This window comes from Gymnoscopelus braueri, assembly GCF_963280865.1.
Source record: "Gymnoscopelus braueri genome assembly, chromosome: 12".
NCBI lineage: Eukaryota > Metazoa > Chordata > Actinopteri > Myctophiformes > Myctophidae > Gymnoscopelus > Gymnoscopelus braueri.
Window position 1 is genome coordinate 43,930,258 of NC_137614.1, and position 16,606 is coordinate 43,946,863.

Genomic DNA, 16,606 nt, shown 5'->3' on the forward strand with positions numbered 1-16,606 from the left:
TGTTGAATAAATATTAGCGAATGTCTCCTTGTGTCTTCAGCCTAACTTGCGTAATTGTAGCTACAATCTTTAAAACAGATGAGCTGGTGAAAGTAAAATAAATGAAAACGACACAGCATAAAAAGGTGAGTTATAATAGAAACAGGGAGGTATATAGAGGCAGGGTCCTGAGGCTTCAACATGACACATCTCTACAGATCTCTCAGGTAGTTTCGGCATTAACTGACTTCATCCTGGACCTACCCTGGCTTTTAACCACTTTAACCCTGGCGTCCCAATTTTGGGCATGTCAATAATAGGCAAACATTAAAAAAAATAGCTACAAACTCACAACGCGTCGCATTGCGACACATTGTGAGCTTATAGATCGGCTTTATATTTTCGCGGTGCAACACCGCTGTGTGACGAAGTATAAAATATCGTCAAAGAACTGGGGTTGAGTGGTTAATAGGGTTAAGGTTACAGAACTATATCGTTCAGCTTTGATCCTGAAGAGAGAGCGAAGTAGTTGAGGAGAGGGTCATGTTTGTTCCGGCTATTTTCTCAGCTAAAGGGATGATGAATAAGACAAGAGGATACAATACATCGTACCACAGTTGAGTCTTTCACTTTCCGGATCCTTCCCCGTGTGATTTTCATCAAACAAGGAAAATAAGTGATACTTTATTGCTGATAGTTTCCATACTGACCCTATGAGATAAAAGATGACAGATTATTTACACGATAAGTGTAGTACACAAAGTTAATGCATTCCTTAAAGCCCACTTCATAGATTTTTGACCCATCCTCATATAATTGGTCCTCACTAATGCTCATTTATAAGATGGTATAAGATGATGTTATTAATGCAAGAACAATGGCTTCTATTTCAGCATGCCAACTTTCCAGGAAGAGAAAGGCTGTAGTTTCTATTAGCTTGGAATTCCCATCGATGACGTCATTGGTTTCTGAACTGTCCACAGCCCACAAATGAGACACGTGAGCGAATAGATGGAAATTGTGCACTTATAATGAGCATTAGTGAGGACCAATTATATGAAGATAAGGTTGAAAACGGGCGAAGTGCTCAAGTGTTTTATCGTTAAATCGAAAAGTATTCCATGGTGTACTAATTTGAGTTTGGCTGAACATACAGTAGTTTAATATGTTGCATATATTAAGAGATGTCTATGTTACATCGTCTGTAACATACCTGTTCAAAGGTGTACGGTCTCTGTGCCTGTCCTCCAGGTGCACCCTGGGAGGAGCGGTAGGATCCATACTGTTGTCCTTGAACCTGTTGATACTGGGAGTACTGGGAGGAGGCACTCTGCCCAGCACCTGCAGGCGAGTCGTTCATACATGAACATTCTATGACCAGTTTGTGTGTGTATGCAGTGTTCCATTTGTACAAAAAAAAAAAGAGGTTGGGCATTTTCTTAACCACTTAAACTCTACATACTTCTTTGCATGACAAATATAATAAGATTTACATGCTCACAATATGTCACATCGCAATGCTTTGTGAGTTTGTAGCTTATCTCTTAACATAACAGTCTATATTAAATGCATATTTACCATATCCCTGTGGCTGTCCAGCGTAGCCCTGTTGTGAGGAGTACTGCTGCTGGCTGAACGGCTGTTGCTGGCCAGAGCTCTGCTGGTACTGCGCCCCCTGCTGACTGTACTGAGAGTTACCTGGAGGCACACACACACATTCATCTTTACTGACACTTATCATATGTTCTAATCTAGTGCTTTGACAGTACTACCTATAGACAACAAATAATCATTAGGGCTTGGAATATAAATGGCGTGACACTGGAAAACAGCACACCCTACTGTACAGAGTCAGAGACCGAATTCTGCAATAGTTCTTTGCAATAATTCAGTGAATTATTTTAAGGCTACATGGTACCTCCTTCTAGAGGAGGAACAGTTAATCAAACTAATCAATTATATTAAAACATAATATATTTTAAGAAAATAATCTATTTGAAAGAATAGCAAAAAATAACAGATCTCCAAGGCAAGCTCACAACAGGTGGCATTATTTTTTGCATGACACCGTTTTTGACTAAGTATAGAATAGGGCTTAGGTGATTAATCATACTAATCGATTTAGCCAATTATAATAAATCAGTTAGAATAGTTTTTGTGTCAATTTGTTGACATTAAATATATAGCCCCATATAAAAACGTGCTTCATATGTAAGTCATAGCTAGAATAATCACTAAGAAAATAATGAATAATTGCATCCCTACCTCCTTCATAGTAGTGTTGTGAAGATTCATCAAAGGACCTCTCATAGCCTTGTTCACCATACGACGACTGTTGATATGAGTACTCCCCATGACCTGCAGAAGGCGGCATTCAACACGTAACAAATGCCACAGCGACTCATCCCTCTCACAGTTGGAAGCGTAAACATTCACAATACATGTACAGTGGCAGAAAGACAAGCACACAAAAAAACATTTGCCGGGCCTCCAACTTCAATATGAACTCCTGTGACACACAAGGCACAAACACCCCGGGAATTGCATTGCGCTCTGTCCGCGACAAACTGCTCAAACAATTTATGAAATCTGAAATTTCTGCACACCAAAAGGGGACAGTATGGACACAAGACACACTGGAAGAAACATAATTCAGATCAACATCAGCCCCGTTCCCAACTTCTTTCGGTGCATTATCAACTCTCACAGTGAGGAAAAGAAAGGCCATGACCGAGAGAGGGTACGAATTTCATAAGGTTTAAGGCTGTGCATGATTACCATCAGGGTAATACTGCTCGCTGGAGCTCTGATTGTGCCCAGACTGCTCTCCGTAGAACTCGTCTTGGCCCATGTACTGCTTTGCAGGTCCTGCAAGACAGGCGACACCACCGATGGATTAATGAGGCGGTCGGACCAACTGGCCAATGTGTTGGTGGTGGTTAGAGGAACTGGGCATGCTGGACACTGGGCTCTGGAGCTGTGTGTGTGTGTGTGTGTGTGTGTGTGTGTGTGTGTGTGTGTGTGTGTGTGTGTGTGTGTGTGTGTGTGCGTGTGTGTGTGTGTGTTTGTGCGCACGCGTGTGTCATTGAAAATGAAGGACAGGGGAGAGATTGAATACTGATAGATGATATCATGGATACTTTTGACTTTGGCTAGGATCCCTTATTCAATGAGGAAGTGAAGAATGTCCAATTTTATGTGTCTTGATTCTGCTGAGAGCTTATGATGTCTAATTTCACTCACTGACCATGAATTTTTGTTTGTACAAAAATACATATGTTCATGAAAAAAGTATTCAAGCCCAATTTGGAAACGGTCATGGATAACTGAATAAACTACTAATGAATAATGCCATGGAAGTGATTATATCCCAGGGTGATTATGAGAAGAAAAAGCCAGTTATCAGGGAGAATCTGATCTCTGCTTGGTGTCAGTGTGCAGAAACTCCAGATTCCACTCCTTGTCTTCCCATCCTATTAGACAAACTTAATACTACGAAAACCATCCGCAGCAAGAGATAAAAAGAAACCAGACAAACTCGACAAAAAAGCTGCGAAAACCATCTGCAGACCAGTTTGAAATCTAATCAAAAGTGAAGGAAAATTGAAGGAATAAGGTGTTCAAAGGAACCTGTTAATTTCTACATCAGTAGCAAAACCTCCTCTGATATCACCTCCTATTATCACCCAGGAACCACAGAAGAGCCTTAGCAACAGCCTTACAACCAATCAGAGGCTGGCTGGTGAGCGAGGCACCCAGACAAACTTTGGATATAATGTTACCAACAATAATAATAATAATAACACCCCCCTATGTGGAAATATTTAATCTAGTCAAGTTAGGATCATAGTGTGGTACGGTAGAGTGAATGATGCCTTACATCTGTTACCCTGGAAACCGTCTCCCATCCTGTTCAAGCAATGAGGCACGTGTCCAGTCCACATCTTTCAAAAGACGAGACGTTAGGAGCTATTATTAGGTTCATGCTGACATAGCATCATGGGTAAAATGATTTAGAGATCGAGATCTGATGTGACAAGAGTGATATATTTCCATCTGGCTCTTAAAGTCACAAGCACCCAGGAGGACAGACTCTAAAACCAAAGAGCTTCAACATCTGCTCTGACTTTTCAGATAGTCACACAGAAACCAATGATGAAGACACTCATCATACAAATATCACATCCACTGTAGTTTTCAAGCTTACAGCCGTTATAAACATTTGACATTATACACACACTTATTGAACACCTTTTAACCATTCCAACAACCACTTCGTATTAATTTCACTGCAAAATATCAAGCCACCAGCTTGCTAATTCAAATATGAAGCACTTTCGAATTCAAGCTACTGTATATTCACACAAAAAAACATATTTACCTTATCTTTCTACACACACACACACACACACGCACACACACACACACGCACGCACGCACACACGCGAGCGAACGAACGAACGAACGAACACGCTAAGCCGAAGCTGATCAATCAGAATGATTTGCATAATCAATCATTTTCCCACTGCCAACCCACAGCAGCGTGAAGAGAGAAGTGGTCTCCACTTACCTTGCTGTGAAGAGCGGTAAGCCATTGGCCTCTGAGACACCATACTGTTTCCCTGGCCACCCTGGCCCATCACGCCCATGGCTTGTTGTTGTCCCTGATAGTGCTGTTGGCCCCCGGGGGCCGGGGAGTAGTGTGAGGTGGCTGACTGTTGTTGCATCATGGAGACTGGGAGGGTAGGTGGGATTATGGGAGAGAGATGACCTCATTGCGTTATTCTACACCAGTGATTTTCACATCAAGGACCCCCAAATTGATACGCATTAAGCTGCAGGCCCCGACATTTGAGAAGATGTGGTGCCAGGGACACCCATTAAAGAAGATCTTGTTTAGATTGGATTAGATTAAGTACAGAATTCTGCAACTACCGTACTATGATCTGAATAAGCATTCTTATACGGTACATTCTCTTATTGGATTACATTCTAGACCACTTTCAACCTGGCGTCCCTATTCTGTTCATGTCTTTGGCAAAAACTTCAAAAATAGCCGATGTACAAGATCACAGCATCGTCACATCATGGCTCGACTATTTTTTTTTTTTTAATTGCTTAAGTTGAACTGTTCCTTATTTTGCTGGGGACCCCCTGGAACCCCCTCAAGGATGCCTGGGGGTCCCCGGACAACACTTTGATCTACACAGATGCACTGATCGCCAACATCAGCAACAGCACTTACCGGCATACATGTTGTTTTCACAACCGAGGAAGAGTGTGTAAAGTAAAAAATCAAGAAACAAACTAAAAAACATAGTTCTCTAAAATACTTTCAAGATGCTCTTTAAGTACAAATGCAAGGGAATGCCAGTGATATGAGTGCATAAACAACAATAAATACACACAGACAACCAGAGAAAGAAGGGCTGCATCTCAAAGGTCAGAGATCAAGAGAATTAACCACATTAACCCTGGGGACCTTATTCTGGGCTTTTTTTATTTCTTTTTTTTATTTCTTTTAGAAAAATGTTTCAAAAACAGTGGAAATATCAGATCTACAAGCTCACAACTCGCCATGATGGCACATGTTGTGAGCTATTTTCTCGTACATTGAAGTACATTGTCACACTCTGACCCTGTCCTCAGCCCCGCCCCCCGTCTTTCCATTCCTGACTCGCTCCTTCCCCCTCTTTTACTGGTGATGAGGAGACTGGTGACACCTGTGCGCTCAGCTGCCCGCTGTGCCACTGATAACTAACTAACATAACATAACTTTATGTCGTGTGACCGATTGTTTGTTTGTACCGTGTTAAACTCTCCCTGTGTTGTGTCCTGCCGTTGCCTTTTTTTATTTTCCCTCTGCCGAAGTGTACCTTTGTTCCTGTTTTACCTGACTGAAAGTAAAGGATATTATTCTGCATTCTCCTGGTTCTGTTGCTCCGTTTATTGGTCCAAGTATTACCCGGGTCAGGTCCCTGACCGTATCTAACAGCCCTCTGGGCCAACAGAGAACGCCCAGTTAAATAGGCCAGGGTAATAGTCAATCAGTGGCACAGCGGGCAGTTGAGCGCACAGGTGTCACCAGTCTCCTGATCACCAGTAAAAGGGGGGGAAGGAGCGAGCCATAGCTGAGTGGTTAGTTAGTGAGCCCGCCTAGGGAGCCAGAGGCCCTGGTTGCCCCAGGTACAAGTCCAGGCCAGGCCAGCAAATGTGTCGATGAAATTAAATTTGTCCCTGAGCAAGACTCTTAACCCCTAATTGCTGACTCATTGGAAACAAGACCGTAAGGACTTTCATGAACGGACCTGTTAAAGGAATTATCCTTATCCTTAGCCAGGAACAAGCCCCCAGAACCCAGTGGTTGCATTGAAGCGCATTGGACATGCTGGCCATTCGTAGGTACTGCAGCTTAAACGGACGGGGCCACTGCACAATGTACGAGCGAAAACGGTTTCGACCAATGGGCTCGACTCACGAGCTTGCGCACAAGCTTGCGCACAGGGCCGCGCACCTCTGTGATGTAAAACGCGTCACTTCTGTGACGCAGAACATATCACAGTGGCCCCAAATAGGCTACGCCCATCACACTTTCCAACCCGGAAGAAGGGGTGAATTCGCTTCATGCGCTGGGTGAGCAACTCAATGCAAGTGGATGGGAGGGGATTTCGGGTGCCCTCTCTATTATTTTTAACTCTATGGCCAGCAATGGAAAGACAGGGGGCGGGGCTGAGGACAGGGTCAGAGTGTGACATACATAGGGCAAAAGTGGTTAAGCCTGGAGCGGGGAGGTGAGGAACAAAAAAAGCAGGACCTCTCTGATGAACTGAATGTGTTTGGTTGTTTTAGTTTGTCCGTTGTCTGGGCAACAGGAGGGATTCAGAAATTATGGAATGTCAAATTCTGCATCTGAAAAATGTATTGGTTTTAAGAGCAATGTGTTGATCGTTGTTATTCTTTGTCCCCATGTAAATTTAAAACAAGGGCAGAAATCACATGTCTATATCTTGCCGTAATAGACATATAGATCGGCTATTTTCTGCGAAGATATTTAGGGTGCGTTCAGAAATATAGCACTGAGCACACTGGCCAATACAAACCAATATGTGAGTGCGCTCTGGTGCGCATTTCCGAACTTGTGTGTCGAGTGAAAACAGAAGAGGGCCTAGTATAGAGCCCTGGGAGGACTCCGGTCAACAAGAGCTTGAGTGGCTAAGATATGTTGTGATTTAGGGCAAGACGAGTTGAGTTGAGAACTGAGAAATGATTGTCGGCCTCTCTGCCTGCGTCTTCTAAGCCCCAACATAGTCTATTCAACAGCTTAGCACATAGAACTGGACCGGATCCCTCTACACCTGTACCGGATCATCCCTCTATACTCGGACCAGATCCTTCTACACCCGGACCGGATTCCTCCACACCTGGACCGGATCCCTCTAAACCCGGCTCACCTGGGTTAGACTGCATGTTGAGGTTGCTGCGGGAAGAGGCGGAGGACGAGGAAGAGGAAGAGGAAGAGGAGGAGTCATATGGATCATGCTGCCCTGCGAGGAGGGAGCGGGGGGACCGCAGCCGGAGGCTGAGGCCATCAGGCTGAGGGTAGAGGAGGGACCAGACTGTGTGGGGACGTGGCTGGGGCCTGACGACACAACACGCACAGTCCCAATGCAGTAGTACCATCATCATCACCATCATCATATTCATATAGGCATCATGGGAACACATTCAGTTCATCTTTACCGGAAGCTTCTGCGGGTGGTATAGGGCTTGAGTGATGGGCTATGTTAGTCATGGGTGCAAAAGTAAATAAATTAAAGGATTAGGGATAGATCGGAAGGCACAAGTTAGCTGTAATGGAACACAGAATTGTATGGCTATATAGAGCATTAGCTGGACTAAAAGCTAAGAGCACAGACGCTTGCAAGCAGTAAGTTAATTAATTGCAAGAAGTCAAAGTGGACGCAGCAGACATGCGGCAGAGTCAGAGAAAGACATGCACTCGAGACCAAGGACCGACAAGCGTGTGTGTGCTTCTGTGTGTGCACATTTGCTTTTGTGTGAAAGAAAGCACACGTGACAAGTCTGTACGTGTGGAACTCCTGTGTGGAACGATCTCTCACCATTGGACATTTGACCCTGCATCATGGATGTGGTTGGGGGTCCCGCCGGCGCCATACTGTCATTGAGGTTGCTCTGGGAGTGACCCCCGCTCTGGCCCACGCCTCCAGGTCCCATCGACATGTTGGGAGTGGGAGGCTGCGGAGGGACGACATTGATGGATGTCACAATTTATAGGTGTCAAAGTAAAGAGATAGATGGTGGAGGTGCCGTGTGTGGATTAGAACAGTATAGCCTGATACTTCGTTGTATAAAGGAGTCACGCAACAAAAATAGCCGATCTACAAGCTCACGTTGTGAGCACAGTATAAGTATAATTATTACTTGAATACCTATCCCTGAAACCTGATGAGGCAGACTTACCGCAGGTAAAAGTGACTGCATATTTTGATTGGAGTCTGCTATTGTCGCCAGATAAACAAGATTTCTGTGCAGGACCTGCTGATACCTGTCAAAAAGCACAGAGCCGTGAAAATGTCACCACTATGATTGCTTTTGTATAGGCCTATGTCTGCACACTGACATATGAAGCCTCAATGTGGAAACACATGACACCTACTGTGTGCATTCTGCTGTCTTGCCTTTGCTTTGGTAATCCATTATGCATTGTATTAAATGATGATTCTCATCCAGCATCTTTGGGGGAGAAAATATTACAATACAGAGTATGTTAAATTACATGGGAACATGCTATAATTCAGAAACAAAAAAAGGGGGTCTGGACTCCGAACTTTAAGATCAGACACCTGCACAGTGCACACACATGCGTGCACGAACGCACACACGTGCACGCACACGCACGCACGCACGCACGCACGCACACGCACGCACGCACGCACGCACGCGCACACGCTCACACACACACACACACACACACACACACACACACACACACACACACACACACACACACACACACACACACACACACACACACACACACACGCCTGTCTATTCTCAGAACAATCTGGGTCAGGTGTTTTTTTTCCCTTTATGTTTAATTTTACCATAGAACCTTGGAGAGACACTGAACTAGGACGGAGACAGTTTCTCCTCCTGCAGGCTTGCTTTATCCTTGGCATCTCACCGTCATTTGTTACATCAAAGTCAGCTTTGCTTTGTAATAGGCGTCAGTGGGCTAGTCCAGTGGTTCTCAACCTTTTCAGGCCGTGACCCCCCAAAACAATATTTGGGGGGTCGCCCTGGGGAGGGGACCCCCACCCTGACAAGCACTTGGAATGTAGGAGTTGAGGCATTACATTTTGTTTGACTCCACAGATAAATATTGTGAAAATAGCAGATCTACAACGCCTCCAGGCGTTGTGAGCTTGTAGATCGGCTATTTTCACAATTATTTCCTCTTTCTTATATTATTTGACAATTTGGCCAATGTTTGACCAGTAGGATATAGTTTGTTTATTACTTTTGATGCAGTAGCTACAGTAATGGTCTTTTTCTTTCTTCTTCTTTTTTGTTTTAAGGTATTAAAATGTTCTTAAAAGCCCTTAAATTGTCACTTAACTGTCATCTGGGGACCCCCACAAAATCATGTGGGGACCCGCCCCACAGGTTGAGAACCACTGGTCTATTTCACCGATAGGCAGACAGACAGCAGCACCCATCCCTTTAAACACATGGCTCGGTCAAGGATAAAAATAAAAACTGTCTGGTTCGGATAGTCCCACCGTTTCTCACTTTCTTTCCACCATGTGCTACAGAATTGTCATTGGGATGCCTGCCTCTATTTTGAGGAGTCACAATGTGTATTCATATTTAAAAAGATGTCTGAAAAATTACCATAGGCTATATGTTTAATATACAGTATATAGCCTAGGCTCTAAATGGCAACCATATAAGATTCAAAACATCAATTGATACCAAACATATCGCCTATATCTGTTTCACGTAGCCTACGAAAAATATTAACATTGTAACAAATTTAATTTCTGTTCCTAATCAAAAATTGCACCGGGCAAAATAACTTAAATATACAAATAAATTGTTGACATATTTATTAAATTTATACTTATACTTAGCAGCGTTGTAAGCTTGTAGGTCTGCTGTTTCTGCTTGAATGTATGAATATTTCTTGAACATGGAAACGATTATGACGATTATGACAAAATAATTGCGATTATCTCAAATAATTGCGATTAGACGATTATGTAAATAGCCTAATTGTGACAGGCCTATAGATCGCACGCTCACACCCATGAAATAATACAATATTAATATATTTTTAAAAACATAAATTAACGCCCTGAACGGCTTTTTACCTTTTGGATCGTTTGTTGCGTCACCTCCCCTTTATTACCCCCCCTGGGGCGCGCCGAGGAAAATGCCACCGACATGTTGTCATATGGGAAATAAATAGCCTATAATACGCTCTTTATTCTAATATTTATTATCTGGAGCACAGCCCCCTCTATTAGGCTACACAGTTTCACCATTACTCTGAAATAGGGGTATTCAGGGAATCAGTTCTGTTATACATGCTCGGTCATGAAAGCACTTAATTTTTCCCCTCAATGAATTTGAATAGATTACAATGTTTTAGGAACATATCATTTCTCCTCCATGCAAACAACTCCATAAAGAATACAACGTTTTTTTCAAGGATAGAGGAACCCCCCAGCTTGCTCTGTTTTTGGTATAGTCCACAGATTGAGTAGCCGCTACCACTTTTCTCACTGAAGTGCGTTGTATCTTTTGATCAGTGAATGTAAAGTAACTAAGTACATGTACTCAAGTACTGTACTTAAGTACAATGTTGAGGTATTTTTACTTTAATGGAGTATTTCCAATTTCAATAGTTTTACTTCTACTCCTTTACATCTCAGAGGCAAATATTATACTTTTACTCCACTCGAATTATTTGAAAACTTTAGTCACTGGTTAATTTGTAGATTTTGATTATTATTACAAAACATACATTGACTGTCATATGATATGACAGTCATGGATGAACTTCAACATAGTATTTGCACTTTCTCCCTTTTTAGCCAGTACATCTACATAAACGTTCAAATTTCAAATATAAAGTGCTTACCCCATGGCCACGGATGTTACAACTATGTACGGGCCTTCTAAAATACCCGTATCTACCGTATTGTTCAATAAAAAGCATTTTAATCCGATTTGTGGCAATTTTTTCTGCATTTTCTCCACGCTTTCAACTACGTGACCCTATCGGTTGGGAAGTGTATTGCACTCTAATACAATATAACTCAATGAGAACATGGCCACCAATCTGATTAAAATACTTTTTATTGAACAATACGAAACATAAGGGTACTTTTGAGAGACCGTACATAATTTTAACATCCGTGGCCATGTAGTAAGCACTTTATATTTGAAATATAAACGAATAAAGAATGAACTGAATTAGCTTCAAGATCTAACTTATGTTCCATTTGGCATAATATTATGAGATACTTACATATTAAGATATTATGTATCTCACATCAGATCAGATTGTGGCCGTCATTTACACATGGCGTCAATAGAAAAAGTCTCCCTCTCTTGATCGCTGGATTAAACAGCAGGTACAATATCTTGAAATATCTTAGTCTATAGCCTATAATAATATAATATAATATAATATAATATAATATAATATAATATAATATAATATAATATAATATAATATAATATGATATAATATGATAGCCTATCTACAAGCTTACGCATTGTGAGCTTGTAGATCTGCTATTTTCAAAGGATTTTTATAAATGTTATACATTTGAAAACTTGTGAAATGGGACCTTCTGCTGTTCTGCATAAAGTTTTTACTTTTGGTACTTTAAATATATTTTAATGCCAATACTTTTGTAATTTTAGTAAGTACATTTTTAATACCAAACTTGTACTTGTAACAGACTATATCTACAATAGGGTATTGATACTTTTACTTAAGTAAAAATGCAAGTACTTCTTCCACTGCTGGGGATATCAAACTCAGGTGCATCTATCTAAATTAATTAGCGTTGACGTCATTCTATAAATTACTTCCGGTCGCTGTTTGGTGCGTCTTCTGTCTTTCATAATAACATCCGAAGAGTTTACAACTCTGTCATTTGTCACAAATAAGCCATGAGCGGCGCAAAGCCCTACATTGGCTGTAAAATAAGCCTCATTTCAAAAGCTCACAATCGCTATGAGGGCATTTTATATACAATTGACACTGTGGACTCCACAGTAGTACTGGCAAAAGGTGAGTTGTTCATGCCTATGCTAGTCTGTCGTCCATCTTGTTGTTTTATGTTTGTTTGTTTGTTTTTGTTTGCATTGAGCTATGCCTAAAGTCTAAGACAGTGGTTCCCAAACTTTTTAGCTCAAGACCCAAAAGAGAAATTTGCCTGGTACTTAAACTAGTGAAAATAGCAGATCTACAAGCTCACAACGCGACACTTCGCACACGTTGTGAGCTTGTAGATTGGCTATTTTCACTACTTCTTAAAGATTTATCTAATTTATGATATTTTTTTTTTATTCAAGAAATTCTTTAGAAAAAGCATTACATTTATTTTTAATGTTTTGACATTTAGCTACTTGTGACCCATAAAATGTTGTCCACCAACCCAAAGATGGGTCCCGAGTCCCGGGAAACGGTGGTCTAAGATCATTGTGCTATTTCAAGGTTCAAGGTGTAAAGGTAAAGTTTACAAAAATGTTACGGTTCCTCAGTCTGGGATTGTAAAATTGGTCTTTTCTTCAGTTCAGTGTTTTGGAACAGAGGGCCGCCCCACAGACAGGCCAACACCACCCAAAAATGATTTGTATGAGTACATCACTTTCAGAGGAAGTGACATAAAAGACATTGCATTATGTGAACATCCAAAATCTCATTACCATGGCCTACCCCAGGATCCAGCCATAGTGCAGGTATAGAATCACATTCCTCCATTAATAACCAAAAATGGGCAGAATGCTTCACAATTGATGATTATACGTTTAATATCTATTTGCTCCAGTCTTCCTGCGGGGGCTCCCCATGCATATTCCCAGCCCAAGGAGGACCATTCAGTTCCTTAAGAATTCCCTCCTATAACCACCTGGCTGTCAGCTCTGTCCTTAATCAACCGTATGCTGCAGGCCTTGGTAAGTGCATGTGAGCAAAAGCGTCCACTTAAAGGGATATTTCGCTTTTTAACGTCTACTCAGGCTTTTGTGAGCACCCCATCAGTGTTAAGTTGCTTGATTCAGTATTTAGATTTTCATTTTTATCAGACATGCCCCCTTCCTGTACAAACCCATTGTAACTTCAAACTGTATTTTAATCATGATAGATTCATTGACAACACCCGTCCTTGGTTCTGGTTACCGATCTTGTCCTTCTAATGCGTGAAGTGGCCGTGTTTTTTTTTAATGTTATTTGATGTTATTTTGTGGAAATTAGAAAAATAAAATGCAATTAAATTTTTTTTTTAATTAATGAAAAAGGTAATCAAAAATATGTCCCCCTCACGTATTAGGAGGGCAGTATGAGTCACCAGAACCAAGGACATCATGGTTAAAATGGAGTTTGAAGTTACAATGGGTTTGTATAGGAAGTGTCTAATTACATGAATATCAAATATCTAAATAGGGAATCTGGCAACAAAATTATCTGGGGGGCTCACAAAAGCTTGAGTAGGCTAGATGTTAAAATGACACCAAACATGTTTGAAAGTGAAATATCCCTTTAATTAAAATGACACTAAAATCAGCCGACACTCTTTGAGTAGTGTCATATCTTTCAGCAGATGCTTTGAAATGACAACATGAACTAAATGGCTTTGGTCTTCTTCATGCAGGGCCTCCTCTTCATAGACCACCGATTAGAAGGGGTCCTTCTGTGGAGAAAGCTATCCAGACTTTACCTGTAGAGACATATACACAGCAGCGAGGTTGGAATGCACCCCAGGACCACTGGTGTGACAGTGGAAGACCCCAGAGGACAAGACCGGGGGCCCCCCAGCCCAGGAGTACTAGAGGCACCAGTAAGGAGGCTGTCTGTATTATCGTATTGTGTTGCATTTTCCTAATCACTCAAATGCAGCAGTTGTATATACACTTGTGCTTCTTTCTTTGAGTATAGGAGCATTGTGTAGGATTTTTTTTTATTCCATCAATTTGTGAAACTCTGTCACACTCAGAAGAAAATCTAGTGTAATCTTCTTGCATCTTAAAGAAATCGTGTCAACCCCAGATGTGTCTTACACCCAGCGGAGGACACGTCAAGAGGAGAGGGACAGGAATGAAGACAACAGACTGCCACCAAGAAGAAGGCAAGGTAAATGTTCATACAGTAACATTGTCACACACTTGATATTAGTTTTTATATTTTTACTCTGTCACTCTCATTTATTTTTTATTGAATTTAACTGCAATTTATGGGAAGCCTGAACAAAAATAATTTCAGCCACTCATTTATACCTGGTGTAAACCTGAGTTTACAAGGAAAATAAAGTAATGTCTATTAAACTGGCTGACTCAAAAAGCCCTGTACAAAATGGCAGTAGTAAAAGAAAAAGAAAATTCTGTATACCTTAGGACCTCGTAGACGCAGGAACTACAGAAGAGGCCAGCCCATGGTGGAGGATCCTATGCGTAGCCCCCTAAAGTTTGATACAGACTTTGACTTCGATTCAGCTAATGCACAGTTCATCAAGGAGATGATGGAGAGGGAGATGCATGACAGGTTGACCATCAAAGGTTGGTTGCCTGCACAAATGTACAAGAAAGACAAAGCTATTTTGAGTCGAATGATGAAGCTGTCACTTGCAGGTGCCTTATTGTTCATCCTGCATGTATAAAAATATGATGCGTTTTAATCTCTTTTCAGATGGTAATAATGAAGGGGAGGAAAAGGAAGAACCAGGAGATCCACCGTCTGAGGATAATGTTTTTGGGCCGAAGTGCTTCTATGACAAAGCAAAGTGCTTTTTTGACAACCTCTCCTTTGATATAAAATCCAGGTAAATCCATTTAAGCCTATTGCTGTGGTTCTCAAAGAGTGGTCCGGGAACCCTCAGGGTTCCATGAGTCCATTCCAAATGAGTCCTTACAGGTCTGTAACTCTTGAGAGTGTACAAATGGAACCAAATGGACCCCGTTAGGGCCCATTTGGTTCCATTTGTACACTCTCAGAGTTAAAGGGGTCCATGATAATATCAATATATTGTCCTTACTTAAATCCTTACTATATGCATGTTCAATTTGATGATATTATATGATATTATATATTATGTCAAATATGTCTTATCTAAAACTCTGATTCTTATGAGTAAGTGCCTTCCCTATACTCTGTGTGTCACATCTATTCCAGAACAACTTGGGCAGAAGAGCGGAAGCGCAATGTTGAGACTTTCGGTGTTCCTGGTAGGTTCCTGAGGGGCCGTGGCTACCGAGGATACCGTGGACGGGGCTACGGCGCCCCACGCAGCATTTACTCTGCCTGAGAGCCAGATGGGAACAGTGCAGGTCAGAGCTTGACACAAAGACTGTACAAAAAGCAGTAATAAGCTGCTTGGATATTGTTATATGAATTATCCTCTTAAGCCCTATATACTTGTGAGCTTGTAGATGTGCTATTTAAAATATAACGAGGGAACATTTTTGTTAACCATTTTGATTTAATTTATTTATATTTCTTTGTGTCTGCCCAAAATAGGGATGCCAGTGGTTAATCGACCAGGACATGGCCTTCATCCTAATAGTATGACTTGACAAGTCAACCAATCCACAGTTGTAAAACCTGGTGAATGCTTGTATTCAGCCTTTTTGACTTGCATACTGTTGGAAATGTATTGACAGTTCACTTTGTAGGATGTTGTACAGGCTGCAGAATGGCTCGGTGTATATACTTTGTGTTGATTGTATATTTCCATCTGAATAATTTGTTTCATTAAAGCCTACCAAATTTTGGCTCATGGGGAGCACTTTTTTTTGTTTTGTCCTACCAACTATTTGAAAGGACATGAATATTTACTTTTGTTCAGCTGAGTTTTATTTATTTTTTCCCAAAACGTTAAATAAGTTTGTTTATATTGATTTTTGATTGAATTTCTTTGCTTCGATACTTGTTATTGGATATATCTGAATAAATAAAATTGTAACCAATATTAAATGTTTTGTTATTATTTCGTGTCTGTTTTGAAACGCTGAAAGTAGTACTTCTATTAAATGGAACGGGCAGGGTATAACAGAACTAATACGATAAGATAAAACTCTTGTTGCTGCCTCTCATTTCAATGTCAGTCTCGTCAAGTAACAGAACATTGTGTTGAGCTTCTCAGCTTGCATGGTCTGACTTTTAAGACCTTTTTAATTCCCAAAAAAGACAATTACTGCATCAAAAGTAACAAACTACTATAAAACATTGGCCAAATTGTCAAATGTAAGAAAGAGGCAACATTTTTGGAAATGGACGATCTGTGTTTTTCACAATATTTATCTGGAATAGTCAAACAAAATGGGGGGGGGGGGGGGGCTACTCTCTCTGGGCCTTCTGGAAGAAAATAAAAGG

General features: G+C 41.2%; 2 protein-coding genes across 2 annotated transcripts; one reads left to right on the forward strand and one right to left on the reverse strand.

The window, feature by feature from the left end:
* Nucleotides 1–663: 663 nt before the first annotated feature.
* On the reverse strand, nucleotides 664–10,448 carry LOC308097207 (calcium-responsive transactivator-like; the record flags this gene model as incomplete). The annotated part of the gene is given in 12 exon segments (XM_080444867.1): nucleotides 664–690; nucleotides 1,193–1,320; nucleotides 1,558–1,677; nucleotides 2,245–2,337; nucleotides 2,758–2,847; nucleotides 4,550–4,714; nucleotides 7,431–7,496; nucleotides 7,499–7,618; nucleotides 8,100–8,235; nucleotides 8,461–8,545; nucleotides 8,657–8,733; nucleotides 10,374–10,448. Coding segments are annotated over 12 exon segments (1,182 nt in total).
* Nucleotides 10,449–12,189: 1,741 nt separating this feature from the next.
* Nucleotides 12,190–15,539, forward strand: lsm14b (LSM family member 14B; the record flags this gene model as incomplete). The annotated part of the gene is made up of 8 exons (XM_080444011.1): nucleotides 12,190–12,310; nucleotides 12,815–12,981; nucleotides 13,071–13,197; nucleotides 13,893–14,078; nucleotides 14,288–14,371; nucleotides 14,632–14,793; nucleotides 14,924–15,056; nucleotides 15,407–15,539. The coding sequence occupies 8 exons, from the start codon at nucleotides 12,190–12,192 to the stop codon at nucleotides 15,537–15,539; spliced, it is 1,113 nt and encodes a 370-aa protein (XP_080300137.1).
* Between the last annotated feature and the right edge of the window lie 1,067 nt (nucleotides 15,540–16,606).